We start from the raw sequence: 23,254 nt of genomic DNA on the forward strand, positions 1-23,254 counted from the left end.
GGATCTATTTTTAGATATCAAGTTGAAATGTATTCAACTTAAAGTTTCAGAGCTATCTTACAGCTGTTCTATTAGAAATGTTGAACAATAAGCTGCCTTTGGCAACTCAAACCTGAAAAATAACCATACATTTTGTAATTTACCTGCTGTTTCTTTACCTGTAGCCATACATTTACCCATTAACCTGTTTTATGCTTTGCTGTTTGATACAAAAATTGTCATCATGAAAGCAACAAATCCATGAAGTTCAAAAGCTTTATTTAGAGAAGGATGCTGTATTGGTGTCATGGTACATGTGAATAGACAGAAGGAACAAAGCATATAGCAATTACACTTACAGCAGCAATTATTGGTCAAACACCAACCAGTTACTGAGAGGTTTGCTTGAAAAATGTCAGGGGAAAAAAAAAAAAAAAAAGAATCCGTCCTTTTGGGATGTTGCTACGTTGGCTAATGACAACCAGATACTGGCCTCTGAGTGAACAGCACATGGTCTGATTTCCACTATGATAGGAAGTTTAACGTTTCAAGTCCTTGACAGACGTAAGAGTCATGAACACAATGTTACAACAGTGATGGATGACGTCCCAGAGACTGCATCAACGGGAAAAAGTTAAAGTCCAACTGAAATGAAAAAGAAATCGCTCTCCTTTATGCACATTTATTTGTTCGAATGTGTAACTACAGATATGAAGGCCCAAAAAGAATACAAAAACAATATTTTGAAGAAATGTTTTTAAAAGAAAAAAAAAAAAAAAAAAAAAAAAAACAGGGGGCAGTGTTCTAACAGCCAAACCCTAAATATATATCTGGATATAGCATGTCAGTCCATGATCAATATAAAACTGTAATAAATGAATAATCTGACATTTACATTTGATATACTTTATTACATCACACTAACCGCTGTAGTCACACACACTGCTCGACCCCAGCTATGGTCAGAGTGATCCATCTCCTTATCCTGGATCATGACTCACGTACAGGAAAATGGGATCACTTGAAAAAGAAACTACACCCACTCATTTGTACAAAGCAGTGTGAGAACTGCTGACTCAGCCACACTAAAGCTAGCCACGTCAAACAGTCTCTGCCTTCACTGTTGAGTTAAAACTCATTAGCATAAAATAATGGTAGCCACTCATCCAGAAACTGAAAAAAGTATGCACATTCATGATCTTTAAAACAGTACCTGATGGTGTGTCTTGATGAAAAAATGGCCTCCTAGAAGCTGAATCATAGACACCTTTTCCTACTCCCATGTTACTTTGTTTAAACTACAGATGCAAAGTTTGCTGGTTACTTAAGTCAGTCCTTTAGTACATGTTTACCTTTACTAAGATATTTGCAGGAACACAGCTCTGCCATCTACAAAGTGGCTCATGTAACATAAAATGAAGCATCTGAAAAGCTCTGCTATGCTAATGCTAACCTCTGTCTGTGAAGCCCTGCTCTTGCAGGTCAAAGTTGTTTTTTCCTGTGTCCAAGAAAATAAAGTTGGACTTTTGCTTTTTTGTTTTTTTTATGTTAAAGCAGAAAGAAGTTCATCCAAATAAGAGCCTAAACGCCATTTTCACTTAGCATAATTTATCTGAGTATTAGTTAATGCAGTTTACTACTCTGATGCCAGTTTCTGTGAACCCTTGGTAGCAGAAGGCAGGTGTCCTTATTCTATATATGATGTACTGTTTAAGGTGTAACAGGCTGTATTCCTGCATTATTCATTATTATAAGAGTTTTTATTGCTGGAAAAAAGGAATGACACGTGTAGCACGCCGCTAACATGAGGCTAGGAATAAGGTGATTAATATAGAGAAAATTTTAAACTTCAGGCAGACTTTAAAACAAATTCCAACGAGTACAAACCTTTTACTTTACACCGAATGAAATTTGTTCCTGATGCCTTTTTGAACTTTAAACATTTCCTCGAGTTCCAGAAAGCTGGACAGAAGTTTTTATTCCAGCCTGTTTGTACTAAAGTATCAGGACTGTTGATGCAGGAATGAGACCAACAGGAAGCACCATAGAAGCTCTGTCTACTGTAGGGATTGAGGAGGAGGAAGCAGTTAGATACAAGCTGGGACTATTCTCACCTGAAATGGATTATTTTACAGTTGATTATCATCAAAGGAGACATTCCAGTAAACAATTCCAGTATTTTACATTTGTTATGCCTGATCTTCCAGAACCAGATGGAGGAAAGGTGTCCAACATGTTTATCCTCTTGCAGGAAGTGTTATGCAGTGATGCTGATGGTGCAGTGTAGTCTTAATGTAGGGAAAAGCCGCTGCAGTAAGAGAAGCAGCCGACAGAAGGCGATCCTGCCCTAGGCGAGAACACGAGAGGTCTGTAGAAATCAGCAGCCCTTCGCTGACAGGCTTCATTAAGGCTGCTTGGTTTAACATCGTCAGCGATCCATTAGCAATCCTGTGTAGCCCTCTCCAAATCTTCATCCTGCTGCCCTACATCCTCCTCCTCTTCATCTTGGTCTTCTTTCTCACTAAGTTCTTCTCCAATTACATCTAGTCTTGCATCTTGCCCATTCAACACTTCTTCCTCCCTCTCATCCCCATCATTGTGCAGCCTCGCCTCCTGCAGTTGCAGCCGCCGCTCTTCCACCAACAGGAGGCGCTCTCTGACACCCTCTGCTGCTGCCGCCGTGTCAGTGGGACTCCCAAAGAACTGCTCGCTCCTGAAATCACAAGAACCCTGATTATGAGTTGCTTTTACACCATTACTGACAGGGACTAGAAATAGAGAGCATCCCATATCGGCTTCTCTTCAATGGCTCCCAGTTAAATTCAGAATCAAATTTATAATCCTTCCCCTCACACACACGGTCTTGAATAACCAGACCCCATCTCATCTTAAAAACCTTATAGTACCATATCTCCACAACAGAGGACTTCACTCTCAGACTGCAGGCTCACTTGTGGTTCTTAAGATATCTAAAAGTAGAATGGGAGGCAGAGCCTTCAGCTTTCATGCGAAATCAGCACTGCTCTTTTAATCATTAGTAATTATTAATCTGTGGCTCTCTTCCACAGTCTGTGTTTTATCCTCTCCTCCCTCATCCCCAGCTGATTGTGTGAGATGGCCACCCCTCTCTGACCCTGTTTCTTCCTGTTAAAAGGGAGTTTGTCCTTCCCACTGTTGCTAAGTGCTTGCTCAAAGGGTGTTGTTTGATTGTTGGGGTTTTCTCTGTATTGTTTTAAAGTCTTTACCTTACAATATAAAGAGCCTTCAGCTGACTGCAGTTGTGATTTGGTCCTATATAAATAAAACAGAATTTAACTGAAAACTGAACTCATCAGGTTTGATAATGCAGGCATGTTTCAGAGGACCTTGCTGCGACATGACACCTGTAAGCCATGAGGTAGTTTATTACATTTCTGTGTTGATAACTGGCTCTTTATGTTAGGTTTATGCCAGTAATTACTGGTAACAAAAGCAAAGTGAATTCATGTGGCTCTAAATAGCCAAATAAGTGTTTGTATGATTTAGGATAGCATTAAACATATAAAGTCATAATTCAGGTACGTCAAATGAATGTGTACGTACCCATCAGGGAAGATCACAGGCATGGTCAGTCTGTCCAGCAGAGTTTTGCCCAAAGAGTCGACTTCATCTAAAGACTCTGCCTCCACACGTTCCTGCTGTAACACCTGGACCATAGTAAACATACAATTTAGACTTTAAATAACCGTGTGGCTTATTTTTAGTCAATAATGGCATGCTGACGCGTCCAGACTCGACACTGATGTAACATCTGACAGTTTAAAAGTGTTTTTCTCACCCTCTCAGCAGCAGTGTGGAAGTTGAGAGCCAGCTCCAGTCTCTGCTGTCGCTCCTCGGCGCTGACGCTGAACTGTTTCCAGACTCTGTTGAGGCGAGGCAGAGTGTCTCCGGACGAGCGCGTCGTACAGCGCAGAGACTGGCAGAGGACGACGGTGGCCTGCAGCAGTTGGCGGCCATAATCGTAGGTGCTCTGAAGGAACAAGAAGACAGAAACATATTCAGTTCAATAACATCTAATATTAATATTTAAATATAATCTGTTAGACTGACTGCACTTCATTTTGTGCAGACATTCAGACAGAAACGGCACCTGGATGATGAAACCCGAACGACATTTGTGATCCTTCGGCATCATTAGCTTCACAGTTTTGGTTTTGAGTAGCCAGCCTTAAACTAGCAAATAGATTTCCATGAAACTGGTTTGGACACTCTTCCAGCGAGATGAAACTAATTTAGTATGGCTTCTTTGCAAAATGTTTCAATTTTCAGCTACTTGGAGAGTTTGAGTGCCTATTAAGGTCATACTAAAGCATCTCATCTTGAATTGAAGTCCAGACTTGACTAGGCAACTCCAAAAGAATCATTTTGTTTTTCGTGTTTTGGACTTGCTGTTGTGTTTCAGATCATGTTCCTTCTAGATAATCCAGGTGTGCTTGAGCTTGTCCTGAAGCAACAAAGCAACCACAGACCATCAAACTACTACCACTAGGTTTGACTGTTGGTATGTTTGTTTTATTAAATGGTGTGTTAGTTCCACTCCAGATGTAAAAGGACTCAAACCTCACAAAAAGTTAAACTTTTGTCAGTCTACAGAATATTTTCTCAAAAGTTTGGGGATCATTAAGATATTTTTTGACAATTGTGCGACGAACCTTTGAGTTCTTTTGGTCAGTCTTCAGTCTCTCTCATTGTTAAAGCATGAACTCTGCCCTTAACGGAGGCAAGTGAGGCCTGCAGTTCTTTAGATATGTTGTTCTGTGTTCTTGTGTCAGCTCCTGGATGAGCGGTCGCTGCACACTTGGAGTAAATTTGGTCAACAGGCCATTCATAAAAGGTTTGCCACTGCTTCAAGTTTTCACGATTTGTGGACAATGGCTCTCACTGTGGTTCACTGGAGTACCCAAAGCCTTAAAAATGACTTTGCCTCCCTCTTCCCGCCCCAACACACCCACCCACACAAGTAGGGCCTTGGGGTGCGGGTGTGTCACCAGGGTGCAGGGGAGGCATCCCCCCCCCCCCCGTCCCCTTCTGGCTGCCTGTGCCTCAATTTTATTCCACAACTTAGACATCCACATTACTCACACTCTCATAACACATATATATAGGGACTTGAGGGTGGACACGTTAACTGCGTCCAGTGGACGGTCTGTGACGGCTAAAGAACCAAATGGGACAGGCAAAAAAAAAAGAAAAAAAAGAAAAAAATGACTTTGTAACCTTTTCCAAACTGTTTCTTTAGATTGTGGCTTGATGTGTCTTGATTCAGCAGCTCTGGCAGTAATCAGGGTCGTCTCTGTCTAATATTTAAATTTGTTTGATGGTTTCCAACATTTAAGTGTGAAAAACACACAAAACACTAAGACATGAGGAATAAGGCAAAAACGTTATGAGCACTGTCATGCTGATGTTTAGGTACATCAGCTGGATTTTTTATGTTAGCTAAAGATCAAGTGAAGCGTCTCACCTGAGCGACATCCACAAACTTCCTGTGTTTGTCCAGCATGGTCCTGGTCTCCTGAGAGTCGTCTCCCAGTCTGACGTGAGTCTTCAACAAGGCGTCCAACAACTCACTGAGCCACTCCACTGCCTAACCAGATGCATGCACAAATTAATCATAACATAAACACATGAAATCCACATATGTGTGTGTGTTTTGTTGCGTTTTGTGTTGCATTCCTCACCTGCAAAGCGTCTTCTTCACATTTAAACAGTTGGACCATCTGTAGCATCTTCAGCCTCCTTACGTCCACCATGTCCTCACATCTGCAACACACACAGTTAAATATGCCTTCAAGTCTGGAAAACAAACAGCAGAACAGATTTTCACACCACATGCTCTTGCTGACACAACACCACAGGGAACTGTGTCTAATCTCCTGGGGGGGTTTGCTTGTTAGGTAATTGTGTAAACCGCTGCCACTACCACAAACAAACCACATACCTCAGAATCTGAACCATTAATGGAGCGGCAATACAAAGTTTGTCCTGAAGGTGGAGCCAGAGGACAGGGAAGAGAAAAGTTTAATATTTGAACAGTTCCCTTTTTTTGTGGGTGTAAATGAGAAAACCCAGAATGTAGATGAAGCCCAAAACTGGAAAGTTCACTGTGTAAAACATTTGATATTTCTGGAATTTTTAAAAAACATGATATTAGCCTTGTTAAATTATAAATAAAAGGACAGCAGTATTTGTTTTAAATATCCACCTGCATTTTGCACAGAAGCAAACAACTCTTTGTTTTTCCTTAGCCATTAAGCTTTATTCACTCATTTTTTGAGGATTATCGCATGAGTGAGATCTGAGAGAATCACAATCAGGATCGGGGACTTCAGATATCGGCTTTGGTTTTTATCCTGTTAGGAGTGGGAACAGGCAGTTTTTGACTCTAGCTTCAAGTGGGGAGTTAAATACAGCTTCCTTCTTGGCAAAAAAGCCCCCCAAAAACCCTCACTCACCCCTCCCTGTAGCAAAACAAGACAAAAGTAACCTCTGCTTGCGAAGCTGCATGTCCTCCATCACAGACTGGATGTGTTGAACGCTGTCCTGCTGTTCTGTGGTTGGACTCTCCGTTTCCTCCAGAGGCCAGGACGGCTGGCTGCACGTCTGCTCCAGCAACAACGCCCCCTTCTGTCGCAGCGAGGTAAGACCTGCCTCTGCATTGGAGGAGATGGTTAATGTGACGGAGCACCTTCATGAAAACCATTAATTATCCTGACGGAAAATAAGGGGATTGATTGTTCTGGGTACAAACCAACGGTTTGCAGCTTCTCCTCCAGCAGTTTGAGGTTTTGTTGAATAGCCGCTCCATCAGCTGGAGCCACATCAGCGCAGAGCATGCCCAGCAGACCGTCCAACTGCTGAGACAACTGCAGAGACAGAAAACAAACCTGGATCAGTCTGAAGAAGTCATTAGCATTTTCACAGGTCTACCCATCCTGGATAACAGCAAGACAACATTACAGGTTAGAGTAGATTTCTGCTGTCGAGCTAGGCTAATAGCCTAGCAGTGCTAAGACTGTGCTTTACCTCCTGCGTGGTGCTGTGAAAGCCCTGTGCTGCCTGCAGGACGTTCTGTCGGCTCTCCAGCTGAGCCGCCTGGCGGTAGCAGACGTCGCTCAGCTGCTGCTGCAGTGCCTTCAGCTCGGCCACTTCCTCCTCCTCTCCGGTGCTGAGCAAGGCAGCAATCTGCTGGTTCAACTCCACATAAACAGCAAACCACTCCTGTACACACAGCGAGAGACAGAATTAGCTCGTGCCTCACAGTCCTCAAACACCAAAAGCGAGTTTCTGTGATCTTTTAACAGGGAAACTAAAAACAGCAGCCGACTCATCAGATTGTTCAAATCACATGTATCTGATCATGATGTGTGTGTTTCGTTACACTGTGCTGGCTCTCGATCTCCTCGTGTCTTTGTTGCAGAGCCTGAGCTGATCGAATCGAGTCCCCGATCGTTTGCTGAGTCTTCAGCAGCTCTGAACCCGGACCCTGCAGCCAGGTGACCACCTGGAAGAGAGAAACACAAAATACATGATCTCCTACAGAGTCAGGAGGACAATCTACTCTGGGTACCTTCGCAAGCCGGCAAACTTGAAAAATGGTGACCATAAAAATGTAAGGAAACATGTACATTTGGTTGACATCTCACGCAGAGCCAGTACACTGAAACTGAAGCATCTGTGCTGAATTTGGCTGTTTTTATTACCATTTTCTTTAATGCTTCAAGTTAAAAAGCAATGAAACTGTCAACAACTTCAACGCGAGGTCGATAATGCATGAAGGAGAATTTGAAAGAACTTAAGGGAAACCACAGCAAAGCCCAGTGCTTAAAGAATCTGACTACATTAACTACACTCCTTAATAACGTGATGTTAATAAAATAAATAAAAATAAAGTCTTTCCTCATATGGGCCACTACATTAGGCACACTGAATACAAATCAACAGCCAATAACATGGAAGCAACTCCATGTGTTTAGGCCTGTAAATGTGATCAAGGTGAGCATCAGAATGAGAACGTTGAAGACTTTGAGCGTTGCTTGGTTGTTGATGCCAGACAGGTTGGTCTGAGCATTTCAGAAACTGCTGATCTGCTGGGATTTCCCCCCACAAAACCATATCTGGGGTTTACAGAGAATGGCCCAAAAACGAAAAAACATCCAGTCAGCAGCAGTTCTCTGGGTTAAAATAGGCTACAGTAACTCAAATAACCTCTTGTTATAATCAAGGTATGCAGAAGAGCATCTCTGAACGTAATAAAACATTGAAGCAGATGGGTTATAGCAGCAGAAGACCACACTGGGTACCACTCCTGTCAGCCAAAGGCAGAGGCTGAGGCTACAGTTCACAGCTGCTCACAAAATCAGAAAGAGAAGACCGGAAAAACTTTGCCTTGTCTTCTGTCACATTCAGATGATAGGGTCAGAATTTGGCATAAACAACAGGAAAGCAGCATTGTATTAAAAATGCTGGCTGTTGCTGATGGTTTAATGGTGTGGGATTTTCTTGCCACACTTTAGGCCCATTACATCAAACAGAGCATCGTTTAAACGCCACAGCCTAACTGTATATATATCCATCTCTTTCCTGCCAACTATGTAACAAAGCTCAAATCATCTCAAACTGGTTTCTTGACCATGGCAATGAGTTTACTGTACTCAAACGGCCTAGGTAGTAGAGCCACTCAAGCATCTGGATTGCATGCACTTCTGGATCATTTCACTCTCCAACAGGAACCTTGGTGCATCTCAGAGCAGCAGAGTGACCAGCAGGATCTTTGAACCTACTGCTGCCAGACGTGATATCAGTATAGATCATCACATGCTTGAGAATTAAATTAGAATGATCAGTGTAAAGTAAACCAATGTGTAAGCAATTAAAAAGGATTTCTCCTTGTCAACATCAAAGAGTGGAGCCACACTTTTTCTTTTTCCCCCCTTTTTCCACAACAAAACCTACGTTTTCTTTAAAAAGGAAGCATTTACCTCTGTCTGGTAAATGTTTCCTTCTCACAAACTCTAAACCCAGTCTGCCTGTTCATGTAGTGAGTTTTAAATACAAGGAAAAACCAGGATGCCAACACCTGTGACATCACATCAAGAAAGCGGGCTTCATGTGCAGAATTGGTGATGGGTCTGAAATGTGTGTAAGGTTTCCCTGGAAAGCAGTATTTGCATGATCATCATTTTACTCAATAATCTAAAAACAGCTATCAGTATGAAGGCTGTCTGTGTGCTTGTATTTATACAGCACAGTAACCGCTTATCCAGGTGTGTGTGTGTGTGTGTGCGTGCGTGCGTGCGTGCGTGCGTGCGTGCGTGCGTGCGTGCGTGCGTGCGTGTGTGTGTGTGTGCGTGTGTGTGTGTGTGTCAGGATCATAACTTGATTGTATTTATCAGGTCAGTGATGCCTTGAAGAGCTTGGGCACACACATGAACAGTTTGATCAAGATCTAGGCCAACTTTCCACAACTACCTCAAATCCTCCGAGCTAGTGACCGATATTTTTCAGTTACTATGGTAACCCTAGGCTCATCTCCAAGACACTGGTGTTAACCATCAGCCCCTGCAGCTGAAAGAACTCCACAAACAAGCGAGTTTACTTCATCTCGCCCTCAAGTGCTGCTGAGCAGTGAGGCAGCTCACTGACACCAAGGGTCAAAAATAAAAGTTGCTAAAAAGGATGAAACGCAGCAGTGTTTGCACATGAAACTGAAATATATTGAGATGGACACTCGATGCATGTGTGCGCGTTACCTGCATGACTTTGGCGTGGATCTCATCAAGCTGGGTGCGTTTGTTTCGCTGCCTGCAGAGCTCCTGGTATCTGGTGTACTGCTCTCTGAGGGAGTCCAGCAGCTTCATCACCTGAGGCTGAGCCAGCAGCTCCTCTTCCATTGGACACCAGGCTGGACCTGAAGTTCAGAGAGAGGTCAGGAAGAAGGTCTGTGGGATTTTAGCATTTCACATCTACTCTTACAAAACGTGCTGACAGTGGTTCCTCATCAGGAAACTGAAATATCAGCTCTCTCGTGTAGGATACCCCGGCACTATAAAATGAACTGTTCAAATAAAACTTTATCACTGTTTCTCTAAACTTTAATGATTAATTCACAATAGGAAAACTGAGCTAAGGTGGATTGAGGAAATAAACTAAACTGATCATCTGCAAGTGTGATCACCTCTCTAAAGAAGTAGTTTGGGACGTTTGCTGCACTGGAACATTCAGTTGTTTTTAATAAAATGTCTCAAACTTCCCAGGAATAGATGTCCCAGCAAATTCACTCTAAAGTCTGACCATGTAATATATTCAGGGGAAAAAACCCTCAAAAGTGGCATCTCATAAGTTCATGACAGTGCAATTAGAAAAGACTTTACAAGTATGGTTTGTGTTGAAGGGTTGGCGAAAGCCTCAAAAAAAAAAAAAAAAAAAAAAGCATAGCAGCACAACGGTTTGAAAAGCTGCATCTGAACAAACCACAACACTTCTGGAACAATGCTCTTTGGACAAACAAACGACACCACAGTGGAGATGTTTGGCTGTAACGCGCAGCACCACATTTGGTGAAAATCAAACTCCTCTTACCAACTTTCAAACACAGTGATGGAGGAGTGATGATTTGGGCTGGTTTTGCAGCCACAGGACCTGGGCAGCTTGCAGTCACTGAATTGTTCATGAACCCCTCTGCATACAAATTATTCTAGTCAAATGTGGATTATGCAGCAGGACAATGATCCCAAGCACAGGAGCAAATCCACAACAGAATGACTGAAAAAGAAAAGAATCCAAGATCCAGAGCTCATCCGGATTGAAAAGCTGGGATTTTAAGAGAGCTGTGCATCAACAAATGCTCCAAATCCAAAAAACTGAAGCAATGGTGTAAAAAAAACAAAAAAACACAATGGGCTAGAATTCTTCCACAGTGATGTGAGAGACTGATAAACTTTAAGCTTAGAGTTTAGAAGGGCTCCATCTAAATTTACTTTCATTTCCATGGTTATACTTCCATAGCAACTTTTCTGGCTCTCTGCCAGTGCAAGGTTTAGTCCCATCAGGCCTGACGATGCTATACTGCATTTACCTCACAGCATTTTGTGATGATTCTACATGTGCAGCTTCTTGAAGACATACCACAGTAGAAGCAGATCAGCATGAACTGAATTAGTGGATGCTGAGGCCTCAGCTGTGATGTTTCTTAGTTCTTAAACAATGTTACACAGAACTCCAGTAGCCAACACAGCGTCACACTGTACTGTACACAGTGCATAGTACTCTCCAGGAAATGAATGGCTGCATTCATGCGCCAAACTCCAGAGAAAACAAAGGACACCTCTTAATTAATCTGTGCATCACCCTTCCGTCTGAGCTGAGCCAGCACAGCGACATTTGGGTGACTGACAGCTGCTTGCTCACCTCCCTGTCCTCCTCCTCCTCCCTCTGAGCCGTTGAAACGTCGCTGCTGCAGCTCCGACAGCAACTCATGACCTTCAGCAGACACACACAGAGACAGAGAGAGAGGAGAGTTGAGATTTAAAAAGGTGGTAAAAAAAAGCATCAGAAGCAATAATGAGTCAATGCTTGTGTAAATGTTGCTAAATTACGAAAGGATCTGGTGGAGGGAGGAGGGTGGTACTACAAACAAAGACTCCTTTCACCTCAGCCCAAGACGCACACACACACACACAATCATAGGCCCCTCTGTACAGTCAACACATCCATCCTTCCTGTGTTTTCAGTGTGTTCTTTAGATTTTGATGGTAGCAAACTTGCAATGGGGAAAACATGTTTAAAAAATACAATTTAAAAACATTCCTTGTAAATGCAACGATGAAATCAAAACAAAAACCACACAGCTTGCTTTGTTTAAAGGTACAGTGAGTAAAATCTCACCAGTAAATCTCAATAAATCGCAGATTGCTGAGTCCTGTTTTCTTTCCGCTCCCAATTCGAATGCATAATCCGAGCTACAGTAGCCACTGTAGGACAAACAACTCTGGCTGCCCTTCATCCGTAGTAAGTGTAGGCTGTCAGTTTGCTGTTTAACCCAGCTATCGATATGTGTCCACATCCCTTTACTCCGGAGGAAGCCGTAAAACTTTGTGAAAGCAGTCCGATATGAGTTGATGAATTAGTGAAGATCGCTTCTGTTCGATGACAGCGATACTGAGGTGAATGTTGAGGATGTCCTGAACTCTTTTGTCAGCAAGCACTGCCTTTTTTGCTGCTGACAGCCTGTGTTATATATTTGTGTATATTTATGAGTACAAAATTATTTATTTTTGCATTAAATAACCTGAAAAAAAAATAGTGTCTTTACTGTTTGAAAAATGGTTGTGTGTGTTCTTCCAGTTTTGTGCCCATGGCTCAGGACTGCAGAAGCCAAGTGTGTTGTGCTGACTGGCTAATCATTAATACCTCCGCTGTAGTTACTGAACTGCGAAACCACCGCTTTCTAGAATCCAAGAACTCAATCAAGTGGATAGAGTCTCGAGTGGGAGTGGAACGCCCACCTGCCTTATCAATCAGCACTTTTCATTCAACATTACCAGTTAAAATACAGATTTTAATCAGCAAATAACCTTAGAAACAGCTCCACTAGAGCACCCAGCGTGGCTGACATCTTTGAAATCTTTAAGAAATATCTGTGTTTATTTTTTTATTTCCACAGTGTGCAGCACCCACACACACCCAAGCACACTGTAGCAAAGATTATGCAAAATGCCTCGACTTCCTAAATGATCATTCTGCTGCAGTGGTCTATAAAAGCAAAATTACTTTAAATTGTGTCACTGCCCAAATCCTCACAGACAGACTGTTTGTGCTCTTGGCAAGCTGTAGTTGTCACGTCTTTGTAAAGCACTCCAGTCAACATTTGATGTATTTAAACATGCTCTATTAATTTTTCCTGTGTTAGAATTGTATGTTTCTGCAGCAAGAAGAGCAGAATGATTGTTCAGTCAACCATCATGTCTGTGCTTCATTATCGAGATATTCTCTCCCCTCCTGCCGCCTGCTTGACCTGAAAGCTTGATACAGTTTATCGTTGTGCTTTAGGAGCTATCATAGAAATCACTGTGTGCTTTGTGAAGAAGTAGGTTGGACCTCAATGGGGAAAAGAGGAATGCACTACATTATTTTTCCATTCACAAATGTCCACTACCTGATTTTCAAAACCACTGCTCATCTTATCAGGAGTATTTAATCACTCCTCAGGTCAACGCTAAACTGACCTTTCAATCCACTGAATCATTTAAAGAGGCTTAAAAAAAGTCGAATGCCTCCTCATGCTGGGTGTTGTTACTATCGAGAGTTGCATGTATTTTACCTGCTAGTCCAGCAGTACAAATGCAATCACATTTACATTATCTTAGTTCCTGAAAGAGGATAAAGTAAAGAAAATGTATATTTACCAGTCTGAAGGACAGTCTCAGGGTCAAACGATGGCAAGAGGGCACAGTCGGCAGATCTGCAGAGGACAGACAAGACACACGGCTCTGGATTTCACCCGTCTGCCCTCAGTTTAGTTTAAACTGTAGACGTACGTGTGTGTGTGTGTGTGTGTGTGTGTGTGTATACTTACTTGTCCTTGTCCATTGAGCTGCTTTTATCAGCATCATTGATGATCGACAGCTCGTCCAGCAGTGACGTAGACTCCTTCGTGAACTTCTCAAAAACCTGCAACAAAGCCAAACACTCAGTTCTGGTGCCAGGTTACCATGGCAACAAATATTTTAAGTTACAGAAATCCCTCGAAAGCATAAAAAAATAAATAAATAAATAAATAAATAGATAGATACCAGTCTCTTGTTGAGCCAGTCGCTGTGGTCATAGTCCAGACTTCCTCCGAAATCATCCGTCAGCTGACACGGTTCAATGTAACGAGTCAGCTTATTGGCTGAAACCAGGATCACCTGACAGGAAGCAGAGATGCCAACATGCAACACATATCAGTAGGGAGAAACACACTAAACACACTGTGTGCTATTTTGAGAAATGTCATGTAGGTTTCAATATAGAAGTAACACAGAGGTCAACCTGGACTATAGAAACTAACACGAAACTACAGAACACTTCAGAACATCTAAGTCAGCCAGAACAGACAGTCTATCATAAAGCCACTCAATATTACTTTCAGAATTACAGTTTGTGTGACCTTTTAAAAGAAATGCTTTATTAATGTTTTGGAAATCTTACCTTTTGTTAGAAGCATTTACTAATTAGTCCATAGCTTCATCACATATATGTAACAGCAGGCATCAAACTCAAGGCCCAAGGGCCCAAATCTGGCCTCCAGTGACTATAAATCTGTCCGTACTAGTTGTAGCTGTGATCTGCACATCGATATGCAACGCGCACGCACCACAAAACTAAATAGAGGCGCACTCAATTGTACCTGCAAGCTAATACAAAAAGGCACAAAAAATAAAAAAGGCACAGGAGAAAAAGGAACATTGAGGGCAGACGATTTCAAGATGGTTGTTAGGTGCTACATATGGTGCTGCATCCATTTACCACGAGACACTCTTATATGTCTTGGATTTTGAAACCACACAACCAGCAGGGAAACTAAGCTACAGACTTGGAAGAGAGTCTTCAGAAAGACACAGGCACACACAACGACGAATAAAATATCTTTCTATCAGCCGAATCTCAAAGTTTCATTAATGGCTAAGTGGTAAGACACCAAGGCAACTTGTTGATTATCTATTGATTTGTTGTGGCTTTTATGTGGATCAATGTGTAAATGTATAACGTAAGGCTACATGGGACATGAATGAGCATCCACCCAGGATATTTTATTTGGATTGAAGTAGGGCATGTCAATAAACTGTATACATTCAAGTCCATCATTTGTTGGACAAATACAAATTTTTTTGCTACCACAGAGGATTTTCAATCAAACAACATGTGACAACATGTCACTGAAGTGCAGAATATCAGCTTGAATTCAACTAATTAAAGCATTGCGTTAACTCCATGGAATTACAGGTTTTAATACATAGAATCCCAATTAGTCCTCTGGCATGAACCTGAAACTGGAAGAAAAGAAAAGGAAAGAAAAAATAACACCTGCACAGTCCTGAACCGATGAAGATGTGTTTATTGATGATGTGACTGTTGATAGGAGAGGCACGATGAATTGTGAAGTGTACAGGGCTAAAGACTCTGCTCAGACAAATACTGCAAAACTGATGGGACTGTACTTCACTGTGTAAATCGATAATGACCCAAAGCATACAGCAAAAAAACAAGTGTCGAGTGTCTCGATGCAAAGAAATCAAGACTTTTTCAGCGGCAAAGTCAGTCACCTGATTTCAGCCCAGCAGAGCGTGCATTTCAGTTATTAAATACAAAACTGAACACAGAAAGACTCACAAACATGCAGTGACTGAATGCGTCTGCAGCAAAGGCCCAGCAGAGTAGCTTTAGGGAGGAAACACAGAATATGGTGATGTCCATGGATTCTAGATGTCAGTCACTGGCTGCTACGGATTCTAATCCAATAAACAATCCTTACATTTAAGATCATGTTTGTCTGTCTAATTTGAGGCTCTGATATCAGTGATTGGTGGATTAAACACAGTTTCTTCAATCTCTGCCACATGCCAGGCAGCCAGTCTGTGTGTTCATGTCTCAGGAGCCCTGTGAGACATAGGTATGTCTGAGGAAGGGCATGCATAACTAGTCCTTGTTTTCAGAGGACATTTAGAAGCCACTGCACTGAGTGCTGATTGTTTGGATCCATCAACCAAGCGGAGTGCTTGGAACACAATAAACTTCTCTTTTGGCTTTCTAAATCTGAAGGTGGCGCGTTCAGCATTCCTGAAATGTAGTTTTTAAAAGAGAACAAACAAATATGAAGTGCCTTTTGTTTTGTTTGCTTTTTTAATTGCTGCTTTGTAAGTAAACCTGCTAAGACAGCTGACGTTGAGTCGAACTTCCAGTTGTCACTGCAACAGATGCCGGCAGACGAATTGGACTCAGCTAGCGTGTGTCTGCATGTTTATTTAAATGTGAGGTCAGATGTTTGAGCAGCTGTACAACCCACACCCTGCTGTGTCACCCTCAGAGACACTCCATAGTTCGGAATAGTAACATTTCAGCACCATCACTGGAATCTCTAACAACTGTGTGTGCGTGTGCGCAGAGGGGCGTGCACAGCAGAGATGTGGCCACCAGTGACAACGCAGCATGTATGAAATTCAGCAACTTGTAGCGACTACAGAAAAAAAATAAATAAATAAATAACCGCTGGGTATGCCAGTGCATACTTAAAACTTATCTAAACTTTGAAGCAACTGTTAATACATTTAGAAAAGACAAAAAAATAACTGATTGAGATATGACAGTGTGACAAATATATTAGAGGTTTAGCTATGCAACCGCAAGACCGCCAGCAATCAGCCACAAGCTCAGTGATGATGGTCTGTGTATGAGCGGTAATACTCCAGTGCATTGAATGAGACAGATGTAATTCATGAGACCACCAGCTCTCTTTCTTTTGACCATATTATTTTAAATATTTAGCTCATGAGCCGACTTCTGAAATGTTCACATGTCCTTAAACGCACCACCAGGGAGATTTCTTGCCCTGAGAACAAAAACCAAAAAAGCTCCAATTTCACTACTAAAATAAAGTCACCTTAACATTGGCTGTGACGGATTATCTTTATTTAACAACTATCAAGTCGATACAGATCAACCAACTTGCTCCGGTTGCCATGGTAACAATCGTGGAGCCAACGTGGCTGTGGAAATCTGGGTCACAATGACTACTGATCTCTGTCGGTAAAACCATCTGTTGTAATAGAGGAGGAGGCAGACACACAAACACACTCACACTCCATTGATCCTGTCTCAGGTTTCCAGCAGCACTCAGGACAGTTAACGATGCTTAAGGTTGTTATAACTGGCGTACTTGCTCTGTGCGTGATATCGGGTGACAACAAAGATCAGAAGGGTACGTGTGCGTTTTAAACCAAAAATCAAGAGGAAAAGAAAATGAGAATGAAAAAAATCGTTTGGTTCATTCCAATGTTGGAGAAAAACTGGGACATTCACACTGGTCCAAGTCCTCCACGTAAAAGCAGCCATTTCATCCTTTAGGTGTGGCAGTTGCACTGTTTTTGTCTGAAGACGGGGAGGACACAAAGTTGCACCAACAACCTTTTGGTGACTGAGAAGAAATCAATTCAACTTTATTTACATAATGCCAAATCACAACAACAGTAACCCCACAGTGCTTTATACTGTAATATAAAGACCATACAATAACAGACAGAAAACCCGAACAACTACACGACCCCCTTTGAGCAAGCACCTGGTGATAGTGGGAAGGAAAAACTCCCTTTTAACAGGAAGAAACCTCCAGCAGAACCACACTCAGCAAGGTGCAGCCACCTGCTGTGACTGGTTGGGGGTGAGGGGAAGAAGACAAGACAAAAGACATACTGTGGAAGGGAGAGCCAGAGCTTAATACTAAGTAATGATTAAATACAAAGTGTTGTATAAATACATAGAAAGTGAAGAAGAAACAGTGCATCATGGGAAGCTCCCAGCAGTCTCAGCTAGGGCTGGGCGATATGACCCAAAATTCATATCTCGATATTTTTTAGCTGGATGGAGATATAAGATATATATCTCGATATATATTTTTTTAAGCCATAAAGTAAGAACAAAAAGAGAGTTCTTAGTCAAAGCTGTGTCCCAGATGTCACACAGGCACTTTTATTAACATACAGCACAGATGTACATGAAAAATTACTCAAAATTAAATTATGAGCATTCATTAAATAATCATGCTCCATAAATAAAAGAAAACAAGGTTGTTTTTGTGCTAAACAAAGAGCTCACAATTGTGCAGTCAAAATGTAAACTAAAAGACGCTGAGCGTAATAACAAAGACAGACAGATTTCACAGCAGCTCAATTTCCAAGTTTTACTGCGTGACTGATAGCCTGGAGTTTGAAATCCGCTTCATAACCACGTCTCTTACAGGTGCCATTTATGGTCCTTATACACACACAGTACGGTAATATTACGTTGAAGCACAGTACGTATCACTCCGCGAAGCTCTTCGGTAGCCGTAATGCGCCGACAATCTATCAAGCGGTGCAGCTCCGTAGCTTACCAAAGTCGTACTCAAACATTTTTGACAGATTGCTGAGCGCCGTGTACCACATAAAATCGGTTCGCGGCCATCAAGCACAACCAGAATTCATACATAAGGCGCGCTATCAACTTTTGAGAGAATGAAAGGATTTTAGGGTTAGCGCTGTTAGCTCGTTAGCATGTTTAGCTCGTTAGCACGTTGACGCCGTCCAGCCCCACGCATGGGGCGATGCGCAGTAACTCGTTAACGGAGATTTGCCGTGTCCGTCTTGTCGCTGCCTGCACGTGAAGCGATGGGGGAGGAGGGGGAGTTGTCTTCAGTGAAGGCGAGGCGGAGTAACGTTGCGTAGAGACAAAAGTGGACGAAAGAGAGGCAAACTTGCGGCTCCACAACTATAATTATAACGTAACATAGACTATATCGATATAAAGGATATTGTCACATCTTATATCTCGTATAAAAAAATATCGATATGTTTTAAAAACTCGATATATCGCCCAGCTCTAGTCTCAGCCTCCTGCAGAGTTACTAAGAGAGGATTTCAGGGCCACATGATCCTTTTATCGAAAAGAAGTGTTTTAAACCTAATCTTAAAGAAAAGTAGAGAAGGTGTCTGTCTCCCAAATCCAAACTGGAAGCTGGTTCCACAGAAGAGGGGCCTGAAACCTCAAGGCTCTGCCTCCCATTCTACTTTCAAGTATCGTAGGAACCAAAGATTTTCCAGGATGAATAGTAAAACTGATTATTTCGCATAAACTGGCCCTGAAGTAACCAGTGCACAAGTGACTGACTTAAGAGTCAGCACAAAACAAAGTGAAAAGAAAATAAATACAATATTGGTAAATGGCCTGTATTTGTATAGCGCTTTTATTAGAACCACTTCTCACAGCCGCAGTAACAGGAGTCTGGAGCCACGCAGCTGTGTGGGGCTATACTTAGGGTAGAGCGTTGCACTGCGAGAGACGCCAAAAAAAGCACAAGCAGCCTGCTGATAATGACCAGTACTAACAAGGTTAAGTTTTACAGGTATCCCACTACCACCTCTATAGTTTAGCATAAGCACAAAGTGAAGCCGACGTGAGCACAGTTTGTAAGTTATTGCCCTGATGCCGATGTGTGGCCATGGATTTCCGTCATAAAATGATGAGCATGATGAAACATGATTGCAAGCAGATGTTATTTCCCTACAAGCAGGTATCCCGACACGCAAACTTAACAACTGCATGCGTAAAAATAAGCAAACAAAGCAGCCACCATATGCTGTTAGGCCCTCTCAAGTGCTAGGGGAAGGACTACCTCTCTTGCAAGCAGCTGCTTGTGAATTTAAAAGTCTACATGTGGGAATCAAGCTGATTTTTGACAGGCTGGAGATGGAAACTAAGAGTTTACACCACGTGTGACAGAAATCTAAAGCCAGAGCTTTCTCAAAACCAAAACATGTATAATACTGCAAAAAAGAACAGTGTTAGTCTCTGTTTCTTCTTAAGGTTATATGGAACATGGAAAGTTGGAGCAGTGATGAAGGGAACCAAACCCCACTCTAATAATCTGAGGTTTACAAGAAATGCTTCTCACACGCTGGCCATTTGTTTAAAATGGCCCCAGATGGGGAAAATCACAGCTTCACGTGAGGCAAAATATGACTTGTTTTCATTTGAGGTACAAATCTTCAACATCCACAAACCCACTGCTCCAGAGAGAGATCGTGTTTTAAGTGTAAAGTTAGCTGCAAGCTGAAGCAGCTCAGAGACTCACCTCAAAGCCCAGACGGTCTTTCTCCTTCCAGAAGCAGAAGTGTGTCACCTTCTTATCCCAGAATTCATCTGGCTTCACCACGCAGACCAACGACACTTCAGGTGGGATCACATTCTGAAACAGCATCAACGCCATCATTAGCCCGCTGCTTTTTAAAGAACACCCATAGCAGCCAATGCATTAACACAGCTTAAGCCTGCGTTGTGCCTGCGGGGACTCTAAATGTGTTTCTACCTGCAACATGAGCACCACAGTCTTCACGGTGTTCCACTGAGACTTCCGTCCATCCACGATAACAGTGAAACCCCGAGCCTTACACTTCTCACTGGCACAGACAAAGAGAGGGAGTGTGTTACCAACAGCGCACGCACACCCCATCATTTACATACACAGTTTCCTGTTTGAGCATCATTTGGGTAGCCAGCTCACCAAGCTGCTGCTACCGAGGCTACTTTATGTTTTCTTCACAAGTACAAATGGTAACAAAAATAAAGCCTGAGACTGTTTTTTATTTGTTTTATATGCTTTTCACACATTCCCAGCATCGGGTATATTTCTGCTCCTCTTTCAAGTCCATCTATATACCAGTTTGTCAGCTATAAACAACCTACAGGAGCTTAAACAGCTCATCCAGCGTGTGTTGGAAGAAACGAAGCGTGAGCTGAAGAGGCCAGATATGGAAAATGGGACTGAATCACCTGTGGAGCTGCCAAGAATTACCGCTGTCAGATCGTGCTGGGGACGCTCAAAAAGGACGAGTTGAAAAATAGTAACACTTAATAAACTAGAATCATCCTTTAAGCTGGATTTCTACACTCGAGCCACAGGGTTCAAATCCAGCAGCTCCTCGCTGACAAGCCAAAACCCAAACATGTCTAAAAGCATTAAAAGTGAAATCCAACAGTCTCTGGGTGACACAACTGCTCTGGGACACACACCAGACTGTCCTCAGTCGTGTCTCTGTGTGTACCTTGGGATGCTAAGCAGGTAGTCCAGCGTGGCGCTAAGCTCCTCCATGCTGGTCTGATCTGAACTGAGAGGGATGTTCAGAATCAGACCACTGCGCCGGTCTTTACCCCCTAAAGAGTGACAGGCAGACGGGTGGGAGAGGGGAGGAATCAGATTACAGCTCAAACTGGGATGACCACAGGATTGAGGAAACAGGTGTCGATATTTCATTTTCTTTTCTTTTAAATCCAAGTGTTTTACCTGACAAGAAGGCCAGCTTCTTCTTGAGAATGGGGAGGATGGTGGTCGCTTCCATTGTGACAGCAGACATCTGTAAACACACATGCAGACAGTTTTTCCTCCTTAAGTCTAAGGTATCCTTTCTAAAGCTAAAAGCAGTGTGAGTTAGTGGAAAAGAGGCCCACTGTTACACGAGATAGTCAATAAACTCCAACACTAGACCACAGTTTTCAAACCTGCACGATCAGATGTTGGCCCACAGGCTCACACTTTAACAGCTCTGAGGTGCTTGACCAGAATGTGCACAAACTACACAGAAATCCCGCAGCTAACGAGTTTACAGCGTCCTTGCAAGTCAGTGCAGGAGCACAGCAGCCATAGGTGATAAAAAACAGCTCTGGGGGTGGCTGCTAAAAAGCTGCGTCCAGCTCCGAAGTGTCAGAGCAATATCAGCGAAGCAGCACTGTGATTTTCGTGTGCGGATTTTCTCTCAGCTGGCGCTTCTCCCGGCCGATTCAGATTCTTGGCTCCGGCCTCGGCCTGCGATTTACTGCCCGCCTCATCGGCATGTCAGCACAGTTCAAGCAGTCAGCCAGTAAATCAGTCAGTTTGCATTTCTGTCAGCTTATCGGCCGACTTAACATCTGTGGTGATTTTTTTTAACCCCCGCCCTTTCTACAGTTGTTGCATTGTTTCTCACACTCTCCTATTAAAGGCTGTGCTCCTTTAAAGAACAGTCTGGGCTTTTCAGTTAATTACAGCAGTGCTGGAGGACTTAATGTGGGCTCTACAGAAAAATGTCAAACTATTCCTTTTTTATTCCATCTCAGTGTTTTTGTAGATTTAGCTCCTTACCATCTAAGCTGCTTTCTGTTGCTTGTAATTTGAGACACAGCAATCACCCCCATGCAAGCCATAACACAGGATTGCAACTCCTTTAATTTTAGTGTAGTGTTCGGATTTATTCAGTTACACAGGCATGCTGAGTGCAATCATGCAGTTCACATAGTGACCTTGACGTGATGTGGCACACAGACACTCAGCACTTTATCGAGCTTCTAACTTGGAGTTATATTAAAGCTTTGTGTTTGCAGTATTCTTGTTTTTGGCCTTACAGTGAGTCATGTCGATCTGGTGTCTGGAGAGCTGTGGGGTCCTTGCTTTATTACATCTGATGATCACACAGTTCTGACTAGTTGAAGATTTTGAAAAACAAAATTCTTTCAGTCATGACATATTTTATCATTTTTACCTCTTTTTTTAAAAAAAAAAAGTATAAACTCATGCTCCACTATCTTCTGTTCTACTCCTCTGCTAAACTTTGCGTCACATTTATGATTTGGCACAAAGGTGTTCATTGTGCTATTTGCAGCAGATGTAGTATTAGTTAGATTAAATGATTTGGTCCCTGCAGCACCAGTCTGTGTCTATCTCCTCCTGGTGCTGCTGCTGATGGGGCTTCACCTCGTCCTCCTGCAGCTTATCCGGCCCAGCTCGGTGTGTCTCGGCTTGGTTCGGCTCGGCCCACAGACACAATGACCTACATTCACAGCTGCAGACTGCGGCTGCTGCAGCCGTAACCTCCCCTTCACCGCAAACCTCGACCCGCCCAGCCTCGGCAGCTCCGGGATCCACAACAGCAGCTATCGATCCCGCACGTTTTCTTACCTTTTCAGTCAAATCTGCGGCATTTTTCCCTGTCCCGATTTTTTCCTCCTCCTAGTCCCCCCTCCTCTTCTCCTCTGTCGCTTCTTCTCCTCTGCAGTTTTTCCCTTCTTCCTCTCTCTTCCCTACTCCTCCTCTTCTGTGTCCTCTCGGGCGGATTTATCAGCAGATAGTGAATCTGTTCTCCATGAAAAACACCGAGGAGCTCAACGAGCTCACAGTACGCTTTCAACACCGCTGCAGTCCTACTCCAAACACACACTCACAAGGCAGGCGTTGGAGCTGGCTGTTGTGCGCAGCCTCAGTGTAGCCAAATCAAAGAACGCGACTTCCGGTGAAAACGACTTTCCAAATAAATGCCTGGAGGAACAATTTCTCACCACATTTTATAGAGGAGCCAATGTTTACTTATGCATTACTTATCAGCATTTATTTACAACCACGATTTGCACACTTTTGCCCTCTTGTTTTTTTCGTTTGGTTTTTTCAGAAACATTGGAAATATGTTGTGTGTGTGTG

At 42.7% G+C, this 23,254-nt stretch overlaps 1 protein-coding gene across 1 annotated transcript; it reads right to left on the minus strand.

Annotated features, from left to right (window-relative positions):
• Positions 1-241: 241 nt before the first annotated feature.
• Positions 242-23,079, minus strand: sestd1 (SEC14 and spectrin domains 1). The gene is made up of 19 exons (XM_026144653.1): positions 22,739-23,079; positions 21,092-21,161; positions 20,853-20,961; positions 20,117-20,207; positions 19,883-19,996; positions 13,812-13,925; positions 13,595-13,689; positions 13,425-13,480; positions 11,428-11,499; positions 9,771-9,928; positions 7,400-7,522; positions 7,045-7,239; positions 6,770-6,884; positions 6,506-6,671; positions 5,700-5,781; positions 5,483-5,605; positions 3,797-3,988; positions 3,562-3,665; positions 242-2,692 (listed from the first exon to the last, which is right to left on the minus strand). Exons 2-19 carry the CDS (start codon positions 21,159-21,161, stop codon positions 2,419-2,421), a joined length of 2,253 nt encoding a protein of 750 aa, XP_026000438.1. The 5' UTR covers positions 22,739-23,079; the 3' UTR covers positions 242-2,418.
• Positions 23,080-23,254: the final 175 nt, after the last annotated feature.

Source organism: Astatotilapia calliptera, chromosome 16 (genome assembly GCF_900246225.1).
Source record: "Astatotilapia calliptera chromosome 16, fAstCal1.2, whole genome shotgun sequence".
NCBI lineage: Eukaryota > Metazoa > Chordata > Actinopteri > Cichliformes > Cichlidae > Astatotilapia > Astatotilapia calliptera.